Source organism: Rhinoraja longicauda, chromosome 30 (genome assembly GCF_053455715.1).
Source record: "Rhinoraja longicauda isolate Sanriku21f chromosome 30, sRhiLon1.1, whole genome shotgun sequence".
NCBI classification, from domain to species: Eukaryota; Metazoa; Chordata; class Chondrichthyes; order Rajiformes; family Arhynchobatidae; genus Rhinoraja; species Rhinoraja longicauda.
In genome coordinates, this window is record NC_135982.1 from 27,522,785 (window position 1) to 27,546,214 (window position 23,430).

The 23,430-nt window shown below is 43.9% G+C and overlaps 2 protein-coding genes across 7 annotated transcripts in view; one reads left to right on the forward strand and one right to left on the reverse strand.

Moving 5' to 3' along the window:
* Positions 1-647: 647 nt before the first annotated feature.
* LOC144608010 (protein-arginine deiminase type-1-like) lies at positions 648-6,587 on the forward strand. Its single transcript, XM_078425232.1, has 4 exons — positions 648-737; positions 3,334-3,410; positions 3,505-3,633; positions 5,666-6,587. The coding sequence occupies exons 1-4, from the start codon at positions 671-673 to the stop codon at positions 5,897-5,899; spliced, it is 507 nt and encodes a 168-aa protein (XP_078281358.1). The 5' UTR covers positions 648-670; the 3' UTR covers positions 5,900-6,587.
* Positions 6,588-7,012: 425 nt separating this feature from the next.
* Positions 7,013-23,430, reverse strand: part of ccdc30 (coiled-coil domain containing 30) — an 85,171-nt gene continuing 68,753 nt past the window's right edge. For 3 of the 6 annotated variants that reach the window (XM_078425681.1, XM_078425683.1, XM_078425678.1), the window contains 5 exons: positions 23,020-23,156; positions 21,484-21,567; positions 19,572-19,671; positions 17,251-17,366; positions 7,013-16,398 (listed from right to left, as the gene is read on the reverse strand). In XM_078425681.1, coding sequence (XP_078281807.1) covers positions 16,191-16,398; positions 17,251-17,366; positions 19,572-19,671; positions 21,484-21,567; positions 23,020-23,156 — 645 coding nt within the window. In that variant the 3' untranslated portion in view covers positions 7,013-16,190. Of the gene's footprint in view, positions 16,399-17,250; positions 17,367-19,557; positions 19,672-21,483; positions 21,568-23,019; positions 23,157-23,430 lie in introns of all 6 variants that reach the window. The other 3 variants (XM_078425679.1, XM_078425682.1, XM_078425684.1) reach the window with 3 other exon arrangements.

Consider the following 23,430-nt stretch of genomic DNA (forward strand, 5'->3'; position numbering starts at 1 on the left):
GCTCTTTCAAACCTTCCCCTCTCTCCCTCCCCCCCCTCCCCCTCCCCCTCCCCCCCTTTCCGCCCTCCCCTTCCCCCCCCTCCCTCCCCTCCTCCCTCCTCCCTCCCTCCCCTCCCTCCCCTCCTCCCGGTTACAATGGAAACCCTACAAGGACGGGCACAACGGGGAAAGAGCGGGTACTGGGGAAAAGGGGAGGTCCTCCTCCCTCCCCCCCCTTCCCTCTCCCCTTCCCCCCCTCCCCCCTTCCCTCCCCTCCCTCCCTCCCCCCTCCCTCCCCCTCCCCCCCCTACCCCCCTCCCTCCCCCTCTCCCTCCCCCCCCTCCCCTCCCCCCCCCTCCCATCCCACAACGGGGAAAGAGGGGTACTGGGAAAACAGGTGGTCCCCCTCCCCCCCTCCCTCCCCCGCCTCCCGGTTACAATGGAAACCCTACGAGGACGGGCCCAACGGGCCCACTTGGTCTAGTATCCCTCTAAACCTTTCCTATCCATGTACCAACACAAAGGTCTTTGAAATGTTTTTACAATACTTGCCTCAACTATCTCCTCTGGCAGTTCCCCTGCTCTTTTCAGGCATCAGTGTCTGAGATTCTGTGCAGAGAAAGTGTCGTTTTTGGATATTGATATTTTCTTCTGAATTCTGCAGGGTTTTAGACTCCTTCTCGCCAGTCCCATGTCTTTCTACACTCTGTTCAAGAAGCTCCAGAAAGAAGGTCATGGAGAAGTTGCAATGTTTGAAAGTGAGTCTCCACACAGTTGTCACATTACATTGTGTTCTGCTCAAGTTCCTTGTGAATACAAAGTGCTGGAGGCAGGCAGTATCTGTGGGAGGAATAGACTGATGACGTTTCAGGTCGGGTCCCTTCTTCAGTCTCCAAAAAGTCTGGTCGGTCAATTGGCTTCTGTAAAATTGCAAATTGTCCCCAGTGTGCAGGATAGTGCTAGTGTGTGGGGTGATCGCTGGTCAGTGCAGACCTGGGGGGGGGGGGGGGGGGGGGGGGGGAAGGGCCTGTTTCCACGCTGTATCTTTAAATTGTAAAGTAAAGTCTACAGAGGGTTCCTGAAATAAACATCGCCGGTCCATTCCCCCAGAGATGCTACCTGACCCAGTGAGTGCCTCCAGCGCTTTGTGTTTTGTAACATTACATTAGTAGTCATGCAAAACGCAAACCTTGCTGAACAAAACGGCCAGCTATCCCTTCTGCAGAGTTACTTCAGCATTTTGTGTGTCACTCTTTGCCAACATTGTTTGTTTCTGTATATTTACATACATTATGTTTAGTGTAGCAGTGTGGAGTCATGCATTTTGGAAGTAGAAATAAAGGCGTGGACTATTTTCTAAATAGGGAGAGAATCCAGAAATCGGTGGTGCAAAGGGACTTGGGAGTACTGGTGCAGGTTTACAAGAATGATCAAAGGAATGAGTAGATTAACCTATGATGAGCGTTTGTTTGGTGGCTCTGAAGAATGAGGGGGGACTTAATTAAAACATACAGAATAGGGAAAGCCTCAGAATTAAAGGACTTCTTTTAGGAAGGAGATGAGGAGAAATGTCTTTAGTCAGAGGGTGGTGAATCTGTGGAATTCTTTGCCATGGAATGCTGTGGAGGCCAATCATTGGATATTTTTAAGGCAGAGGTAGATAGATTCTTGATTAGCACAGGTGTCAGAGGTTATGGGGAGAAGGCAGGAGAATGGGGTTAGGAGGGAGAGGTAGATCAGCCTTGATTGAATGGCATAGTAGACTTGATGGGCCAAATGGCCTAATTCTATTCTTATCGCTTAGGACCTGATGTATTGGGCCTATCCATTCCCTCCACGAATGCTGCCTGATCTATTGAATTACTCCAAGATTTGCTCAAAATTTCCACATCTGCAATTCCTTTGATCTCCTTTGGCAAAGGAAATTTTCCAAAACAACTGATGTTTGAATCTGTGGCCTCCAATCCCCATGTAACATGATCTAAAAAAATGGTGGTGGAAGTCACCAATGGACAACATTCAAGCAACTTTGATAGACACAAAATGTTGGAGTAACTCAGTGGGACAGGCAGCATCTCTGCATACAAGGAATGACAATAGACAATAGGTGCAGGAGTAGGCAATTCGGCCCTTCGAGCCAGCACCACCATTCAATGTGATCATGGCTGATCATTCTCAATCAGTACCCCGTTCCTGCCTTCTCCCCATACCCCTTGACTCCGCTATCCTTAAGAGCTCTGTCCAGCTCTCTCTTGAAAGCATTCAGAGAATTGGCCTCCACTGCCTTCTGAGGCAGAGAATTCCACTGATTTACAACTCTGACTGGAAAAGTTTTTCTTCCTCTCCGTTTTAAATGGCCTACCCCTTATTCTTAAACTGTGGCCCCTGGTTCTGGACTCCCCCAACATTGGGAACATGTTTCTTGCCTCTAACGTGTCCAACCCCTTAATCATTTTATATGTTTCAATAAGTTCCCCTCTCATCCTTCTAAATTCCAGTGTATACAAGCCTAGTCGCTCCAGAATGGGTGGTGTTTCGGGTTGAGACCTTCTCAGACTCTTTCACACGAGTGTGAGCCAAAGTGTGTTTTTTTTCATTGCGGACTGATAAAACAAAGCATGGGCAGATGTCCCAAGGAGGATTGTGCAGGCAAGTTCAGGATGGCTGCAGTTTATATATGGATCATAATCATAATGTTGCAATTTTGCAACATACGAGGAATTTCATTTGCCATACAGTCATACCAATAAAGAGCAACAGAACACACAAAATATATTTTAACATGAACATCCACCACAGTGACTACTCCACCTCGATGGTGAAGTCCACAGGCCGCGGTTAGAGTATCAATCCCAGGCAAGGGATCGCATGCTCTGATGGTAAGTCCACACCCCTGTGGTGGGCTGAAAGTCAGTCCCGATCAAGGCCTCCAGCTCCACAATATTAGGCCGCAGTGCGACTGGAGATACGATCCGGAAATACAATCGCATCTCCGACAAGGTAAGAGATTGAAAAATCCCCCGACCCCCCACATAAAACAAACCAGAGAACATTAACACAATTTTTTTTAACACACTAAAAATAACAAAAAAGACGAAAAAGACAGACAGACTGTAGGAGAGACTGCCATCGCGGCGTGGCCCGGTAGATAGTTAGTCCATGGATGGAACAGTTAGTGTCGCAAACATAGGTCATAAGTCATTGGAGCAGAATTAGGCCATTCGGCCCATTGAGTCCGCTCCGCCATTCGATCACGGCTGATCTATACTTTAGTGACCTGATCTTCAGTGTAAAGTTAAAGAGATACTTAAGAAAAAATAAATATTAATGGTGTACTTTTGTTTCACAAATCAGATACAAACCATAACCCGGTTAAAATTAATGAAATCCTGAATAATCGAGAGCTGCATGAATTAAATTCCCATGTACAGGTGAGTCAAGGTGACACTGTGAAGTCGTGAAACTGTGTACATGTGAAATTTATTGCTAATTACTTCAGATTCTTTCTGCTGTTTCTCCCCACAGCATTGCATTGATTGGAACCGAGACATCCTAAAGGTGGAATTGGGATTAGATGAAGCAGATATCATTGATCTCCCAATATGGTTTGAGCCATATAAACCAAAGCATGCAGCAGCTTACTTTCCAGATATGGTAAGTGAAAAACAAAGAAAGCAGAATGACGGAAAAGCTCAGCAAGTCAAGCAATTACTGCGGAGGCAAAAAGGGTCAGTGGACTTTTTGAGTTGAGACCCTGCATCAGACTGAGAGGGAACAGAAGCAATTGTTTAGTTTAGTTTAGAGATACAGCATGGAAACAGGCCCTTCGGCCCACCGAGTCTGCACTGACTTGCAATCCCCGCACACTAACGCTATCCTACACACATTAGGGACAATTAACAATTATACCAAGCCAATTAACTTACAAACCTGTATGTCTTTGGAGTGTGGAAGGAAACCGAAGATCTCAGAGAAAACCCACGCATGTAAGGCTAAGAGCGTATAAACCTTACAGGCAGCACTCAGTCAGGATCAGACCCAGGTTACTGGAGCTGTATGGCAGCAGCTCTACCACTGCGCCGCACAATTGTTAGCATGCAGCGGCAAGAAGGGGAGAAAAAGGATGGGAGTGATGAACCAAATGAGAAGAAAACAAGGTTGATGGGTGAGTGTGTGTAGGAGAACTCAAGGTGGATGGGTTACCTGAAATTAGAACGTAGAACAGCACAGGAACAAGCCTTTTGGCCTACAATGTTTGTGACAAACACGTTGCCAAGACCTCCTCTTATCTGCACATGATCCATATATTTCCATTTCCCACATATCCATATGCCTATCCATAAGTCACTGATTTGCCACTATTGTATCTGCCTCCACAACCAACCCCAGCAGCAGGTTCCAGGCACTCACCACCATATTGTTAAAAACACTGCACATCTCCTTTAAACTTTCCCCCTCTCACCTTAAAGCTATGCTCTCTAGTCTTTGACACTTCCACCCCAGAAAAAGGATCTGACTGTCTACCCTATCTCTGCCTCCCATAATTCTATATACATCTCTCAGGTCTCCCCTGAACCTCTGGTAAACATCTCCGAAGCTCTTGGAATGCGAATGTACAAAGCTATGTTCTCTTCATCCTACTGTAGAGGCAAATCCAGAGTTCCTTCTCAATCCTGAGCCAACGTCTCAATTCCAAAGTCCTCTTAGACCTTTTGCATCCACAAATACTGCATGACCCATTGAGTCCGAAGAAGGGTATTGACCCAAAACTTCACTCATTCCTTCTCTCCAGAGATGCTGCCTGTCCGGCTGAGTTACTCCAGCAATGTGTGTCTTGAGTTCTTATCACATTTTATTTATTGATCTGGATTTGAGCATCTGCAGCCTGTTTTGTCTTTATGGTGAGTGAAATCTATTAAGAATGGGCAGGTCGATCCCAGGCTGTTAGCTATAGGGAGAGTGTGTACGAAAGATCTTCAGATGCTGGTTTAAATGGAAGAGAGACGCAAAATGCTGGAGTAACTCAGGGGGACAGGCAGCATCTCTGGAAAGAAGGAATGGATGACGTTTTGGGTCGAGACCCTTCTTCAGAGTTCTTTAGCTACAGGGAGAGGTTGGATAAATTGACATTGTTTACTCCAGAATATCGGAGATTGAGGTGAGGAGAGAAATAAACAAAATGATGGGAAGCAGAGATACAGTCAGTGTAGACAGTCAGAACCTCCCCTCACCCCACCCAAAGTGAAAATGGAGACTTCAGGACATAGCTTTAAGGTGGTCAAACTGTGCACTTCATTGCCACAGACAGCAGTGGAGGCCAAGTCATTGGGTGTTTTTTTAGTGGAGATTCATCGGTTCTTGATTAATACAGGTGTCAAAGGTTACAGGGAGAAGGTTAGAGAATGGGGTTGAGAGGAAATATAGATCAGCCACAATTGAATGGAGGAGTAGACGCGATGGGCCGAATGGCCTAATTCTGCTTCTATGTTTTATGAACTTATTTTCCATCTTCCTCAACATTCTATAATCTTTCTTCTCTGCTGTTGTCCTTAACTCATTTATTAACCATCAAGTTCCTTGTCTTTTGGGCAATCAGGTTTCTTTTGACTTCAGACATTCTAACAATCATTGTGTGTCTGAAAGTGGCACCACGGGCTGAAACGGGTTTATTTTTGTCTCTCGTCAGGTGAACATGATAGTTCTTGGCAAATACTTGGGAATTCCAAAACCCTTTGGGCCGCTGATCAATGGAGAATGTGCACTGGAAGCTGCAGTGCGCTCAGCATTGGAACCACTTGACCTGAATTGCACCTTCATTGACGATTTCACCTCCTACCACAGAAAATTGGGAGAGGTTCACTGTGGTTCCAATGTTCGTCGGAAACCCTTTACTTTCAAGTGGTGGAACATGGAGATATAATCACCAGTTACAGTTCCCACACATAACAAGCATTGCCTTATTTTTCTGTAGCTTTGATAAAAGTGTAACCTGCTGGAAAGTCTGTTTCTAATGACTTGGAACCTGTGCTCATACCTTCTCAGGACGTAGGAAGTTATTTTGTCCAATAGTTTATATCTCATAGCAGTCCCATCAGTCCTATTCTCCCACTCATTTAGTCGTACAGCATGGAAATAGGCCCTTTGGCCCAACTAGCCAAACTAGCCCACAAAGGCCAACATCATTTCCATGAGGTTTTATCACAGGGTCTGGAAATTAAATCATCAGAGCTGCTGCCCCTTATGCCTGCATCTCAGCACCAAAAATAAACATTTCTGAGGGTGGAGTTTGACAGCACTCAGGAAATTGAATGAGTATTTCTTTAGAATTTAGACTTTAGAGATAGTGTGGAAACAGGCCCTTCAGCCCACCAGGTCTGCGCTGACCAGGGATCACTAGCACTATCCTACAATTTAACAATTTTACCAAAGCCAATTAACCAACAAACCTGTACATTTTTGGAGTGCGGGAGGAAACCAAAACACCTGAAGAAAACCCAGGCAGGTCACAAGGAGAATGTACAAACTACGTACAGACAGCAACCATTGTCAGGATTGAACCCGGGTCTCTGGATTTGTTTCTTGCATTTATGCTTTAGTTGTAGTGTTTATTGAGCTTAATAAACTTATCAATGAATTGCATTGTGTTGCTCTCTGAGGCTTTGATTGTGTTTTTGATTTGGTTCACCCCACCTTGAGTAAATCACAAAGTGCTGGAAGAACTCAGCGGGTCAGGCAGCGTCTGTGGAGGGAATGGACAGGCAACGTTTTGGATCGGGATCCTTCTTTCGGCCGATTATCATATCATCATATCATCATATCATATCATATATATACAGCCGGAAACAGGCCTTTTCGGCCCACCAAGTCCGTGCCGCCCAGCGATCCCCGTACATTATATCTGCACTCCCTTGTATTGTCCCACCTTGGACAGGTTCAGGCTGTTGATGCAAGAGCATTCAGTGACAGATTTGGCACCTGTTAGAACACGATATTTAATAACGCATGGAGTCCAGCGGTAAGTTTAAGGCTTCTTTATTCACAACTTACATGTGTTGAAAACTTCAAATTAGTTAATATCACTAACTTCTCCTGGACCAATATTGAAGCAACAACCAAGAAAGCACACCAACACCTCTGCTTCCTGAGAAAGCTTAGGAAGTTTGGTGTCCCCTACAACTCTCACCAACTTCTACAGATGCACCAGAAAAAGCATTTTATTAGGATGCATCACAGCTTGGTTTGGGAACAGCTCCATCGAAGATCGCAAGAAATTGTAGCGAATTGTGGACGCAGCCATGACCATCACACAAACCAACCTCCCTTCCGTTGACTCCATTTACACCTTGCGCTGCCTTGGCAAGGCCAGCAGCATGATAAAGGACAAGTCACACCCTGGCCACTCCCGCTTCCCCCATCTCCCATCGAGAAAAAGGTACAGCAGTGTGAAAATGCACACCTCCAGATCCAGGGACAGTTTCTTCCCAGCTATTATCAGGCAACTGAATCATCTCGTTCCCAATCACGTTGTACCCCTCTACAATGACAATAAAGATATATTGTATTGTATCCTACCACAACCGGAGAGCAGTGCTGAACTACTATCTACCTCTTTGACCATCCTTTATCGGACTTTGCTGGCTTTACCTTGCACTAAACGTCATTCTTTTATCATGTATCTATACACTGTAAATGGCTCGATTGTAATCATATATTGTCTTTCTGCTGACTGGATCGCAAGCAACAAAGGCTTACACGTGACAATAAACTAAACTCAATGTCTTCAGGAAAGAGGAGACACATCTACCAACAGTAACGCACAAGCTTATTATATCCACACCCTCATTTGACTGTTTCTCAGCTCTCTCTCAGCGGCCCACACCCACTACCTGGGTCGTGTTTCTTCCCTGTTGGTTCTGCTCCCTGGGAGGTCAGTTGGCATTACCTCATTACCTTGGTCCAAATAAAAGGGTACGGTTTACACTGACCCGAGTTAGTTTTAAGCAATTCTAACCAGGACAGACTAATTTGCTGAGCTCTGGTTACTCCAGTTCACACATTGTTCTTTGTCGTGTAGATAGGGGCACTTGAATATGCACGTGGTGGAGCCAATAATTTAAGGGATTCTTTTGTTTTGGGTGACAGCAGTGCAGCAGATCCAGGAATTGGGGGATCAATCCTAACGCCCAGTACTGGCCTTGTGGAGTCTGCATGTTCTCCCTTTGCTTGTGGAGACATTTACGTTAATGGCAAGGGAGATTAAGTAGCGATACTGTACCGTAAAGGCAACTGTGGTGGCTTCCTCACATAAATTATCCTCATTTCCGGCACATTGTGAGAGATCACGGGTCTCTATAAAGAAACTTAAAGCCAAATACAGTACAATTGAAAAGTTAATCAAAGGAGCCATTCATTCGAAAAGACAATTAAAAACTCAGCCAAATGCTTCTTTTTAAAGAAACTTAAAACCAAATAGAATGGAAAAATTAATCAAAGGAGGCATTCATTCAGAAACACAAACAAAACTCAGTCAATGACATGATTTATTTACCTGCCTCCTCTGTAGCATTATCAAGTCAATTATTTACATTTCGACTCGCCTAAGCTCTTTTCAAGATGCTTGAAGCTCAGAGTCAAAACAGCTTTCCTGTGATATTCAAAACAAAGACAATTTGAATGGAGCAATCCATGGAAATATGTAGAGACTTATTTGGACATGGCATCATCATGGGCATGGGATCATCAGGCCCATCAAGTCTACTCCGTCAAGTCCACTCCATCATGGCTGATCTCTCCTTCCTAACCCCATTCTCCTGCCTTCTCCCCATAGTACAAGACATGAGCAATGAGATTAAGAAATCCTGGTTTTCAAAGCAATCGTAGTTCTCTGCAGGTTTCCAGCATATCAGTAGACCTTCATAAGTGATGGGAGCAGAATTAGGCCATTCAGCCCATCAAGTCTGATAATATCTTTCCTTCTAAATCCCATTCTCCTGCCTTCTCTATAATCCTTGACACCCGTACTAATCAAGAATCTATCTCTGCCTTACAAATATCCATAGACTTGGCCTCTACAGCCTTCTATGACAATTAACTGCACAGATTCACCACCCTCTGACTAGAGAAATTCCTCCTCATCTCCTTCCTAAAGGAACATCCTTTTATTCTGAGGCTGTGACCTCTGGTCCTAGACTCTCCCACAGGTGGAAACATCCTCTGCATATCCACTCTATCCAAGCCTTTCACAATTCGGTAAGTTTCAATGAGGTCCCCTCTCATCCTTCTAAACTCCAGCGAGTACAGGCCCAGTGCTGACAAACCCTCATCATATGTCAACCCAACCATTCCTGGGATCATTCTCGTAAACCTCGTCTGGAACCTAAAAGAGGGATAAATGTAATTAAGCAAAACACAATTTTTAGCTGAATTACTTTCATCCTCCTTTCATGGAGATAAGACGAGATAAAAGTAATAAAGGAACTCAGTCGGCTTAGTTACTGAGGAACTCAGCGGGTCAGGCAGCATCTGTGGAGGGAAAGGACGGGCAACGTTTTGGGTTGGGACCCTTCTTTAGACTGATACATTTACAGTATCAAAATGTGCCAGCCAACACCTTTATTCTAAAGGATGCTTGGCATATTGTAGATTTTGCAAAGATGATTGCCGTTTTCTTTTTCGTGTGCTGTACTATTCTATGTTCCATTCTGTATTACACGCTTTCAGAGTCTGTTATCAATGTTAGTGGTTCCATGCGTTCTACCCATTTCGCATAAAGTGCTTTGTTCACATATGAAGGCACAAGGAAGGTTTAATGAAACAACAGTAGGAAGCAGTAGAAACACAGAATTCCAATCAACAACGTTAGATTTACGAGGATGTTGCCAGGACTAGAGGGTCTGAGCTGTAGGCAGAAATTGAGTAAGCTGGGACTCTATTCAGTGGATCGCAGGAGGATGAGGGGTGATCTTATAGAGGTGTATAAGATCATGAGAGGAATAGATCGGGTAGATGCACAGAGTCTCTTGCGCAGGGTAGGTGAATCTTGGACCAGATGACATGGGTCTAAGGTGATGGGGAAAAGATTTAATAGGAATCTGAGGAGTAACTTTTTCACTCAAAAGATGGTGGATGTAAGGAACAAGCTGCCAGAGGAGGTAGTTAAGGCAGGGACTATCCCAACATTTAAGAAACAATTAGGTACATGGATAGCATAGGTTTGGAGAGATATGGGCCAAATGCTGGTAGGTGGGACTAGTGTAGATAGGACATGTTGGCTGGTGTGGGCAAGTTGGGCTAAAGGGCGTTTCCACGCTGTAAAACTCTGACTCTATGATTCTATAATTGGAAGAGAACAAGCAGGGCCCTTCAGAAGACCATGTTCAGGAAATTATTCAGGAAAAGGGATTTTACACATCTCAACACAAATACACTTCCCATATCTCTCACTCAGCTTCTCCCCACTAGGATAGATGATATATTTAGGCAAAAACATTTTTTGTAAATTAGCTAAATAGTTTTAGCACTTGGCTTAGTGTAGTGTAGCACGTGTGGCTGCGCCTAATGGCTGCGGCTCGCTGGCAGTCTGTTTGTCTTTTTTTTTGTTTGTGTGTCGGTGTTGGGATGGTTTTTGTTTCTGTTTTTGGCTGTGTATGTGTGGGGTGGGGCGGGGGGTGGTGGGGTGGGGGAAACCTTTCTTTTTTTAGGTCTCTTCCCCGGGGCGCGGCTTGGCCGCGGGGCCTTCCATCCCCTTGCGGGGGTTGTGCGTGTTGGTCGCCTCGGTAGGGGTCGAGCTGCCTGTCCGTGGGCGTGGGGGGAAGAGAGTGGAAGTTTTGTTGCCTTCCATCACAGTGAGGGGGTGTTTGGAGTTACTGTGATAGATGTTTGTGTTGGGGTCGTGTGTCCTGTGTTCCTTTCTTTTTTGTTGTGTTCTGTGACTGCTGGAAATGTAATTTCGTTCGGTATCTGTACCGAATGACAATAAAGTTCTGTACTGCTTAGACTATATTGTCCATGTTGGGAATGTAATATCTGCAAATGTGAACATTGCAATTTTCCATCAATACAGTGCTGTACAGATTTTTAGCAACAGTATGTTACACATCATGTACTTTTTACCGAGTGTCTGCCTAATATTTATTCAATGTAACTAATTTATTATCTAGCTAATATGGCCAATTCAAAAGGAGTTTCTTAGCTTTAAACTCTCAGTGAAAATTCTAAAACTTTAGTTTATTGTCACGTGTACTGAGGTACAGTGAAAAGCTTTTGTTGCGTGCTAACCAGTAACTTATGGGGATGACAGACCAGGCTGAATGGCTCTTTCTCTCTCCCTCCCCACCATCCTGTTTCAGCACCTTGCTCACAGGTCTCTTCCCATTGCTCACAGGTCTCTTTCATTAATACATGCCATCCCTTTGAGGTGGAGAAGATTTATTGAGAAGAATTATCTGAGATTGCTTAAAAGATGAAGGTGAGTGTGAATTTCTGTAAACGGCAGAAAGGATGACGGATTAGACTTTAGATTTTAGAGATAAGGCAGGAGAATGGGGTTTAGCGGGAAGGATAGACCAGACTTGATGGGCCAAATGGCCTAACTCTGTTCCTATCACTTATGAAGATCAATTGATATGTTGGAAAGCTTCAAAGAACTACTAGGAGTGTTTTGAAAACAAAGATTTAAAAATCTAATTTCTCATGTCTTATTACAATCAATTTGAATAAAAACATAAAAAGACCTGCCCACCAACATTCCTTTCAAACATGCACAGACGAAGAGACTGGATACAGGGTTCTTTCCCAATCGTGCTTCAATGCAAACCAGCTGTGGTTCTGTTCTTAACGGAGTGCTTTCAGGCTTACTCAACTGATTAGTCCTGTCTGGGCAATAGATAGTACTGGGTTCTGTAAGTTTTATTCATAAGTGATAGGAGTAGAATCGGGCGATTAAGCCTAATTACGGGCCTCAACCTGAAAAATCACCCATTCCTTCTATCCAGAGATGTTGCCTGTCCTGCTGAGTTACTCCAGCATTTTGTGTTTGTCTTCAGTTTAACCCAGCACCTGAAGTTTCTTCCTACACAATTGTGACATAGAAGCATAGAAAATAGGTGCAGGAGTAGGTCATTTGGCCCTTCGAGCCAACAGCGCCATTCAATATGATCATGGCTGATCATCCAAAATCAGTACCCCGTTCCTGCTTTCTCCCCATATCTCTTGATTCCATTAGCCCTAGGAGCTATATCTAACTCTCTCTTGAATACATCTAGTGAATTGGCTTCCACTGCCTTCTGTGGCAGAGAATTCCACAGATTCTCAACTCTCTGGGTGAAAACATTTTTCCTCATCTCTGTCCTAAATGGCCTACCCCTTATTCTTAAACTGTAACCTCTGGTTCTGGACTCCTCCAACATTGGGAACATTTTTCCTGTGTCTAGCCTGTCCAATCCCTGAAGAATTTTATATGTTTCTATAAGATCCCCACTCATCTTCTAAATTCCAGTGAATTCTAAATTCCACTAAATTCCAGCCCAGTCGATCCATTCTTTCGTCATATGTCAGACTCTTTGAATGATCAAAGAACCTGGCCTTTGGAAGTAAAATAAACTGGCACAACATTATAATAAATGTACGAGGCATCGTATCACACATCATATAAATACCTGTGAAAGTGCATTTGGAATTCAATTCTAACCAGTTTAATAAGAAGATAGAAAAAAGACAATGGTTAAGTGTTTGCACATTTATCTCCTAACATTAATTTCAAAATTAAATTTAAAATTTATAATTTTTCAAAATAAGTTTAGACTCTTATTTATTTGCATCCTGCTTTGTGAATCTAGATATAAATCAGAATAGAAATGGAATCCCAACCACATCTCGAAGAGGTTTCTTTCTGTCCAAAAATAGCCAAAATAAAAATGAAATATACATTATAAACACAGAGAAGTGAAATTTAGGATCCTGCCCCGCTCACCCCTAATCTTCTTGATCTTTTCTATCAATCTTCAATTGTTTATGTATATGCCTTATAAAATTGTTCATATGGTTTGATTTTAAAAATATTTTCTGCCCAGGCACATTACAGCCTTCCATAATTGTTATCAAATTTTTCAACTTTAGGTAACTCACTAGTTTGTGCTTTCTACATCAGAACTGGATACTTCTGCCATCAGTAATTTGTGATGTTGGTCAGTTTTTCTCTCGCCATTACCACCGCCTGGCACAAAGAATCACAAATGGCTTTGAGCAGCCACATTAACACAATTGTTTTTTTTCCCGATTAGAATTAATATTTGCATTCAATCCATCCTTCTCCCATCTTCCCCACAACTGAAAATTAACCTCTTTTCTCTTTTTCCTGGGGTCTCAGTGTAGAAAAGTCAAATCTATTCCTTTTCCGCAGGTGCTGACTGACATACTCCATGTTCCCTGCATTTTCTATTTTGATTTCATGCCTCTTCTTTACTTAGTTGAAGTGTTACAAGTCAACACTTGCGTTAACACTAGAGATCGTGTCTTACCCAGAAGTTTGATGATGAACTTGTAAACCTCCACTGATTCAAGGCCAAAAGCAAACCCAAACAAAGTGAAGTGAAGACCTCTTGGATGCTGATGACGTCATCCATTTCGCGGATGGTCTGGGACAGTTCCTGAATTACTTTGTGTATGTTGTACCCTCTGTTGGCATCTATAAAGAACCCAGGTCCTGTACTGACCACATCCTAGCACACATCTCCTTCTCCATCTCCGGCAGAAATAAAAGTCAATAGTTAACAATGAAGCAGTTTTAAGTCCTTCTTCTATCGAGGTCTAGGTAAATGCTGAGACCAGGACTGGTAAAGAACTTTCACAGCATGTTTACAGCGAGATGCCTTAACTTTAGATCACCTACAGGTAAAACCTGTGGATAAGGAGGAGGCAGAAAGCAGTGGCAAGAATGACTGGTCTAAACTCTGCAGCAGCTGACGAACCACGGCATCAGTCCCAATGTAAGCTGGGTCACTCGGTTACAAGGGAAGAAGGTGGCAAATATCGTAACATAATGGAACAGATCAAGATAACAAAGAATTGCAGATAGACACAAGAAGCTTGAGTAACTCAGCGGGTCAGGCAGCATCTCCAGAGCAAAGGAGTAGGTGATATTTCGGGCCGAGGCTCTTCTTCAAGGGTCTCGACCCAAATCGTCACCTGTTCCTTCTCTCCAGAGATGCTGTCTGACCTGCTGAGTTACTCCAGCACTTTGTGCCCATCTTCAGTGTAAACCAGCATCTGCAGTTCCTTCCTACACAAAGGATTGTAGATACCAGGTTGGCAAGCTTGCTCAATGCAATCGTGGAAACTGACTCTCAGCATTAGTAAGAGATCGACTCAAATATAAACAAGTCATTTATCCTTGCGCAGCAAGATGACAAAAAATGAATCGAATCTGGATTAATGGCAGATAGTTGGAGTGTTGCTTTAATACCCAACTACTAAATTAAGAGTTCCAATCTCACATTGTTTGGTCCATTTATTTTAAGTTATGCTTTTCTCCTTTTCATTCAGAAATTCCTGCATTCCCAACACCAGTCTCCGGGGTGGAGACCTACTCTGTATCCTCTGCCTGTGCTACCACTACTACCACACCAGTCTCCGGGGTGGAGACCTACTCTGTGTCCGCGGCCTGTGCTGCTCCTGTCCCTGTGCGAAAGCTCGGAGACAGGGCTGAGAAACTCTTCCCTGCAGACTTTCCGCTTTGGGAGAAGTTTGGAAACTCCCCCACTACCACCACTTCTCCTCCCACGGCGAACGGCACAGCTGAGGTGGGCACTTACTCCAAAGGTCCAGCCGTGAAGCTGCATTACGCCGACCCCTTTAAGTGGCAGGCTAAACACGCGACAGCTTTTTAAATCACTTCACTGTCTGTAATTGCTGGTGATCTCTGTAAACGTGGAAAAGGCAGTGGATTTCAGAGGAAAGCACCAGCCAGTTATGGGACAGTGATTCTCTCCGGCATTTCTGCATCTCCGTTTCCGTACTCTTGTGCCAGCAGTTGGGATTTAAGTAAGAAATCATCGACACATTTTAAGAGGGCCCATCAGAAGTTTGTTTCCAGTGGAATTATTTTGCTTTACTTGATCAATCCATCCCCTCCTTCATCTCGACCCCCCTCTCACGGTTTATGTATCAAGCCATCAGGTGCTTTATATATCTATATACTAAAACTCTTGTTTGTTATCTTGTTTGTGACTGAACTTCAGCCAAAATGGTACATGATAGCGCGACAATTTTAGGCCCACCTTACTCACCATTGTCACTTTAGTGATAATGCAAGTAGTTTTATTGAAATTGGTCTTATATTTTTAAAGTTATTCACATTGTAAAGTTTAAAAGGAGGGGAGGGGGAGGGGAGGAGGGAGGGAAGGGGAAGTGGGGGAGACGGGAGAGGGGAGGGGGGGTTGAGGAGAGAGGGGGGAGGACAGAGTGCTGCACCAATGCAGGAGAGGTTTGGGCCCAACGGGTCCACTTAGTCTAGTATTCAATTACAAATCTCAGGAGAAAGCAACTCAGGGATGAAGTCAGTGCAAGAAGGCGTTAGGTTCAGTAGACTCAACACAGAGTTTTATCATCTGATCACCAGTACTACTATCTAATACCATTGCCGTTTACTGTTCTCTAAACTGAGGATATATACTGAAATAAAATTAGCTTACAAGTACCACTGCAGAACTCGGCACAAATAATGAATTTAAATTACATCCTGACAAAACTAATCACTCGTACAAGTGGGCATTTTCTTTGCATTGTTCATAACGGGAGGCAGCACCAAAGTTCATTTGTACACTGGGAGAGGACTGGACACATTAATACCACAGAACCATGGCGTTTCACACGCCCAGCCCGAAACCTTGACATTTGAAACACTGGAACTATTCCAGCGTTCGTGTGCTTGTAAGTGCAATAGCTGGATAGACAGACGCCAGGGCGGGTATTTCAACCAATCTATCACTACTCATCCAGAGAAAGATGTGTTAATATTCCTGTTAGGCAACGTGACAAAGACAAAGGTTTGCTGCATGTTGAATCAGTATGTCCCTGGCTCCGTTACCAGCATTACTTTAACTCCAGATAGAAACACCTCATGGATCATTCAGCCTTCAAAGTTCTTTTGAGTAGCACAGTCAGGATCCACTTAAATCGTACTCAGATCTACTTCTGTCTCAGTCACTGCCGGATCACACATGGTCACTGCCTAGGAATCGGCTCTCTTCCTGGTCTCTGAACCGCGAACAGCTCGACCGATTCATGTAGTCCGCATCTGACTGAAACATCCGCGATGGGGTATACGTGGGTTTGGTCGCATCAGTATAGTCCAATGCTTTGTTACGTCGGTAGATGTCCAAACAGCCATGATTATTACTACCACCTGGTGATGGTGTGTCACTGGAAAAGAAAGAACATGGTCATTACAACTAAGATCATTGTAACCATTTGTACCGATTTATCACCTTTAATGTCAAGAAGGTCTCAGGACTCAATAGAGAGATTTAAAAAAAAATGGAAGCCAATGGCAGCAAAAATGGCAGTGGTAGAGCTGCTAGCTGACAACGTCAGAGACCTGGGTTTGATCCTGACTATGGATGCTATCTGTATGGAGTTTGTACGTTGTCCGAATGTTTTTTAAACGTTGCGGTAGTACTTACCTCAACTACCTCCTCTGGCAATTTGTTCCATATTTCTATCACCCTTTGTGTAAAAAAGGTGCTCCTCAGGCTCCTATTAAATCCTTCTCCCCTCACCCATGCCCTCTAGTTCTTGATTCCTCTATTCTGGGTGAATGACTGTGCATTCACCCAATCTATTCCTCTCATGATATTATACACCTCTATAACATCACCCCTCATCCTCCTGCGCTCCAAAGAACAGAGTCCGTGCCTGCTCAACCTATCCCTAAAGATTCGGCCTTCGAGTCCTGGCAACATCCTCGTAAATCTTCTCTGCACCTTTTCCAGCTAAACAACTTTCCTATAACAGGGTGACCAAAACTGAACACAATACTCCAAGTGTGGCCCCACCAATACCCTGTACAACTGGAGCATCACCTCCCAACTTCTACACTCAATACTCTATGACTAATGAAGGCCAATGTGCCAAAAGCCTTCTTGACCACCTTCTCTACCTGTGATGCCACTTTCAAAGGAACTATGTACCGGCAAAGTGGCTCATTGGCCTCCGAGCCATGAGGATGGGATGGAAACTAGCCGTTGAAATTATATTTATATTTAATTGTAGTACCGTGTTGCAGATAGGAAGTTGCCATTTGTTGCATTAGCGTCACTGAATAGAAACTTGCAATGATCCTCGGCGAAGGACACGGATAAACTGTCATGATGCTGCAACTTGCCAGGCTCCTGTAAACAAAGTACAGAAAAATTAAAAGCTCATGACAGGAGTGAAGACAGCTACAAACTGGTGCTCCCGCGATACTAATAAGCATATTAGCATCCTATCATCGGCATAAATGACTCTGAGTTTAAACTGGAGTTTAGTTTATTGTCACGTGTACCGAGGTACAGTGAAAAGGATTTTTTAGATTTAGATTTTAGATTTTTTAATATTTAGAGATACAGCGCGGAAACAGGCCCTTCGGCCCACCGAGTCCGCGCCGCCCAGCGATCCCCGCACCTTAACACTATCCTACACACACTAGGGACAATTTTTACATTTACCCAGTCAATTAACCTACACACCTGTACGTCTTTGGATTGTGGGAGGAAACCGAAGGTCTCGGAGAAAACCCACGCAGATCACGGGGAGAACGTACAAACGGCGCCCGTAGTCAGGATCGAACCTGAGTCTCCGGCGCTGCACTGGCTGTAAGGCAGCAACTCTACCGCTGCGCCACCATGCCGCCCACATGATTATGCTCGAGCGATCCACAGTGTGCAGACACATGATAAAGGGAACGATGTGAATAACATTTAGTGGAAGATAAAGCCCGTAAAGACGATCAACGATAGTTCGAGGGTCTCCAATGAGGTAGATAGAAGTTCAGGACTGCTCTCTCACTGTTGCTAGGATGGTCCAGTTGTCTGATAACAGCTGGGAATAAACTGGCCCTGAGTGTTTTCACACTTCTGTACCTCTTGCCCAATGGGAGAGGGTAGAAGAGGGAGTGGCCAGGATGAGACTGGTCCTTGATTGTGCTGCTGGCCTTGCCGAGGCAGCGTGAAGTGTAGATGGAGTCAATGGAAGGGAGGTTGGTTTGTGTGATGGTCTGGGCTGTGTCCACAATTCTCTGCAACTTCTTGCGGGTCTTGGATGGAGCTGTTCCCAAACCGTGCTGTGATGCATCCCGATAAAATGCTTTCCATGGCGCATCTGTAGAAGTTGGTGAGAGTTATTGGGAACAGGTAGAACTTCCTAAGCCTTCTAAGGATTGCCATCATTTGTTCATACTACCAATGCTATCACTATCTATCTGAGTCCACTGCCATGCATATGTCCTTTCTTAACCAATTTCAATTGAGATCAGTAGTAATGAAATAGCCTTTATAGATTTTATAAAGGGTGGGATGTTAATTGTAAGATTGCTGGGGATGATGAGTTGTTGCCCAGCCATGGATAACGAGATCGGTTAGGAAAAGCAGGCAAGTGTATTAATGATTCAGTTGGCCATTGTTTGCTCTGTTAGTTTAGTTTATTGTCTCATGTACCAAGGTGCAGAGAAAAGCTTTTGTTGCGTGCTAACCAGTCAATGGAAAGACAATACATGATTAGAATTGAGCCGTCCACAGTATACTGGAACATGATAAAGGGAATAATGTGAATAACATTTAGTGCAAGGTAAAGTCCAGTGAAGTCAGATTAAAGATAGTTCGAGGGTGTGTCTCCAATGAGGTAGATAGTAGCTCAGGACTGCTCTCTACTTGTTGGTAGGATGGTTCAATTGCCTTAGTGGCAACTCCAGTTATACATCATGCTGCAAGCTCTGAGATATCAGTAATTACTCTATGCCAATTCTCAGAACCACGTAAAATGTTGATACATGAGATTTAATCAGATTATCTGACAATCTGTTGCACTTTTCACAGCTAATTCATAAATACTCAGTATTATCTGGGGAATTGTACAACATATTGTCCGGTGTCTATTTTATGGCAATCTAATGTGTAATGGTGAGGTTAGTTTCACTCACAGGTGAGCAGCTGAGAGGAGGAACAGGAGGAACTGGCGTGAGTGGTATAGAGGGATTAGCAGAGTGGTGCTGTCCAACAGATGGGCTTAGATAGGGTAGCATTTGTCAAGTGTGTTCAGGAAAGTTTCCTCCTGTTCTTTCCAACCAAAGAGGTCGTCCGTGTTTAGAAACGTGGGAGATGCACAAGGTCTTCCTCTGTTTTTACCGTGGAGAAATACATGAAGACTAAGGTATTTGGGAAAGTTGAGAATAGTCCATATTACAGTCGAGGTGCTGGATGTCCTAAAACCTATGAAGCTAGATAAATCCCTCGGGTTTGATCAGGTGCATCCAAGGACACTGTAAAAAGCTAGAAGGAAAAAAATAAAAGGGTTGGATAATGCGAGGAGCACTATCCAGCTTACTCTGTATAATGTACCGTCTTATTCATTCTCAGAGTGTTCTCCAATGAATCAAGCCGGTCACTCAATTTCACTGTCTCCTCTTGAAGTTGTTTGTTCTCTTCGGAACAGTTTATCCTAGAAGGATGTGAAAGGCACCCGGTCAATATCAGTCACACGGGTGTCAGGCAAATAGTCCGAATTATGATCTTTGCTCTTCCTCCTTTTGCCCACAGGTTTTTCTCCTCAGCACCACTTTAAAAATAGAAACTGTTGCACATTGCTGGATACAGCTTCAAAACAGTTATCACTGGCCATTCCTCACCTGCAAATCTAGATTAGTTAAGTTTAGTTTAGTACACCGTGGAAACAGGCCCTTCAGCCCACAGAATCCGTGCCGACCAGCGATCCTCGTACACTAGCACTATCCTACACTCAAGGGACAATTTACAATCTTTACTGAAGCCAATTAACCTGCAAACCTGTAAGTCTTTACAGTGTGTAAGGAAACCGGAGCACCCGGGGAAAAGGCATGCGGTCATAGGGAGAACGTACAAATTCCGTACAGACAGCACCATTGGTCAGGATCGAACCCGGATCTCTGGTGCTGTAAGGCAGCAACTCTACCGCTGCGCCACCGTGCCGCCCCTGGTGATGAATGTTTGACTAAACCTGATTTCGAGAGAGAACAGCTAACAATGAACCATTCTACATTTTCCATGAGCATTGTCCCTTTTGATCTCCCGTTTTCACACCATATCCTTCGACATCTCAGTGTCTCCCTCTCCCCTGATGCTCAGACTGCAGATGGATCTTGAAACATCACCCATTCCTTCTTCTCTCCGGTTCACCCTCCCAGGGCCCCTCCCTCCTCGCTTCAGATGTCTCTCTCCAGTGGCTCCCTCTCGGAGAGCCTGCGGGTCCTCGGGTTGGGTCCACCATTTCGAGCTCCTCCCAGCTTTCAGATCGGGTCCTCCAGCAGATTCCTGCATCCACCGCACATCGGGGAGGCCTCATTTGTGCAATTTTGAACATATATTGAGGAGGATTCCTTGGTGGATGACCCAACAGTGGTTCAGATAATGACCATCCCTGTTGATATGTCTGAGGAAGCCTTGTTAAGGTGTACTCTGCCACTGGAAGCCCACACTATTTCTTTAGCACATGTGCAAATATAAATGTTGCAGCAGCAGCAACAACAATGCCATTATGATCCTTGGCCCTTTGGTATATCAACAAGAAAGAAAACTTTGACGATGGTTCACCACATGGAAAACAAGGTTAGAAATCCATCCAGTCTTTATATCCACCACCATAGTGGCAACAGGCCCCTTGTGCCATTTTGCTGCCTCTCTCAGGTAAATAAACACAGACCAAGGCTTAACTTAAACTAGAGCTCTCCTGGATCAAATACACTAGCTATTCATTGCATAATCTTTGCGTACATTGGCATCTAATAATGGAATCTCAACAATTATTAGCTGCATGCATCAAGCTCTGTGCTCTTTGTTCATAATCGCATGATGTGGAGAGGATGTTTGCACTAGTGGGAGAGTCAGAATAAAAGGGACGTCCCTTTAGGAAGGAGATGAGGGGGAATTTCTTGAATCAGAGGGAGGTGAATCTGTGAAATTCATTGTCACAGAGGGCTCTGGAGACCACGTCAATGGATATTTTTAAGGCAGAGATAGATTCTTGATTGATACGGGTATCAGGGGTTATGGGGAGAAGGCAGAAGAATGGGGTTGAGAGGGGAAAGAAAGATCCGCCATGATTGAAAGGCAGAGTAGACATGATGGGCCGAATGGCCTAATTCTGCTCCTATCACTTATCAACTTATCTATTTTCCACAATTGACAGGAATCACTTTGATATTAACTCATTGATTCCCGCTCTGGTGCTGGATCTTTGATTGCTCACATTGTCTCCTAAACGACTTCAAGCACTGACCTGGATGCTGTTTTTTGGGATTTCTTTTGAGATTTATCGCAATTTCTTGTTGGCGACGATGTGTGCGAACCAGAGTTGGAAGATCTGGCAGCGAGTGGGAAAAATAAAAATTATCGTGAAAAAATATTTAAAATATTGTGGCTATTTCTTAACGACGTGTGCATCAAACTTTGGAATTCCTAACCCAAATCTCTCTTCAACTGTCATTATAAGACTTGCCCATAAAATTTGCATCCTTGACCATGATGGTAATATAATGTTGGCGTGTGATTTGATGTCAAATATTTTTTGGTAACATGTCTGTGAAGTGCCTTTGTATATTTTACAATACAATGCAATACAATACAATATATCTTTATTGTCATTGTACCCAGGGGTACAACGAGATTGGGAATGCGCCTCCCATACGATGCAATAATTTAAGTAATTAACAGCAACCCGTTACTACATGAAACGTGCCATAAAAATGTTTGTTGTTATTTTTGTTGTCTGATGGACAGGTAAATATTTGTGTCTTCTAAAAGTAGCACTGCTACAATTGTATCGGGGTATTGGTATAATATTATCATGTTCACCTAAATACATTGCTAAAGTTGTACACTAACCAGGCATCAGGCTGTGCACAATTACAGTCAAACTACACACAGGTACAACAAAGACCATACACAAGTACAACAGGCAGTGCAAAAAGAGTGCAGAATATAGTGTTAAAGCTACAGAGAAAGTGCAGTTAAAAAATAAAGTGCAAGGTCTACAATGAGGTAGACTGGAAGACGTGGATGACATCCTTGGTTTGTGAGCGGTCTGTTTAAGAGTCTGGTAACAATGGGGAAGAAGCTGTTCCTGAATATGGTGGTACACATTTTCAAGAGGGAGTGACGGGGCTGTAAATGGTCCTTGATTATATTGGCTACTTTCCCCGAGGCAACTTGAAGCGTAGATGGAGAATGACTGCCAGCTATCAATCATTTAAAAATAAACCTAAGATTTATGTTAGATAGAGCTGTAGTGGAATCAAGGGGAGAAGGCAGGCACAGGTTACTGATTGTGGATGGTCAGCCATGATCATAATGAATGGCGGTGCTGGCTCAAAGGGCCAAATGGCCTCCCCCTGCACCTATCTTCTATGTTTCTATGTTTCAATTTGATTTGCAATGCAATTGTGAAAGATGTGTTTTGAATAATATGGCACCCTACTTCAAGTCAAGTTTATTTTTCACATACACACACACGATGTGCAGTGAAATGAAAACTTCCACCTTCTCCGTAGAGGAGCAATGTTTAAGTTCATGCCACGATTCCCCCTGACTCGGCAATTATTACGAGTGGAAAGGGCTAATGCAAGAAATGTCCTTGTTCTCCCTGGTGGAATTTTAAAGTAATTTAAGATTATAAATGTGGCCAGGCAACTAGGCATTAATCCAGCATCCTCTACATCCTGTGCTGGTTTATGGTATCCTGGTCCGAATAATTCCCCTCATGTTGAATTAAAAAGCAAACTTTTAAAAGAAACGTGTTAAACAACAGTGCGTGTACCTGTGCTTTATGTTACAGGTGGATGAAGTGTTGTTCTGTGCAGAATTATCCAGCTCATTTAACTGTTGTAGAAGTTCTCTCTTTTCGACAAGGAGCAGGTCATTTTCATAAGTGACCTTCATGTTCCAGGCATGTTCCTACAGGTCGGCGGCAAGAAACAACATGAACATGGTTAAGTGTCGCACGCAGTGTCAGTGAGAGAACGGCAGAGAGAGAGGGCTGACGGTTCACTGGCCACACCCTAACATAGTAATTGACAAAATCCATTCCCAAAAAGAGGTAAGTGCAGGGTGAATGGCAGAACGTGGCAGGTGGTCTTCAGGTTCAACACCCAGAATCAGAGGACAGGGGGTATGGCAGGATGTGAGAATCACACTATGTACACTACCAATGGAGGAAGGAGTATCACAG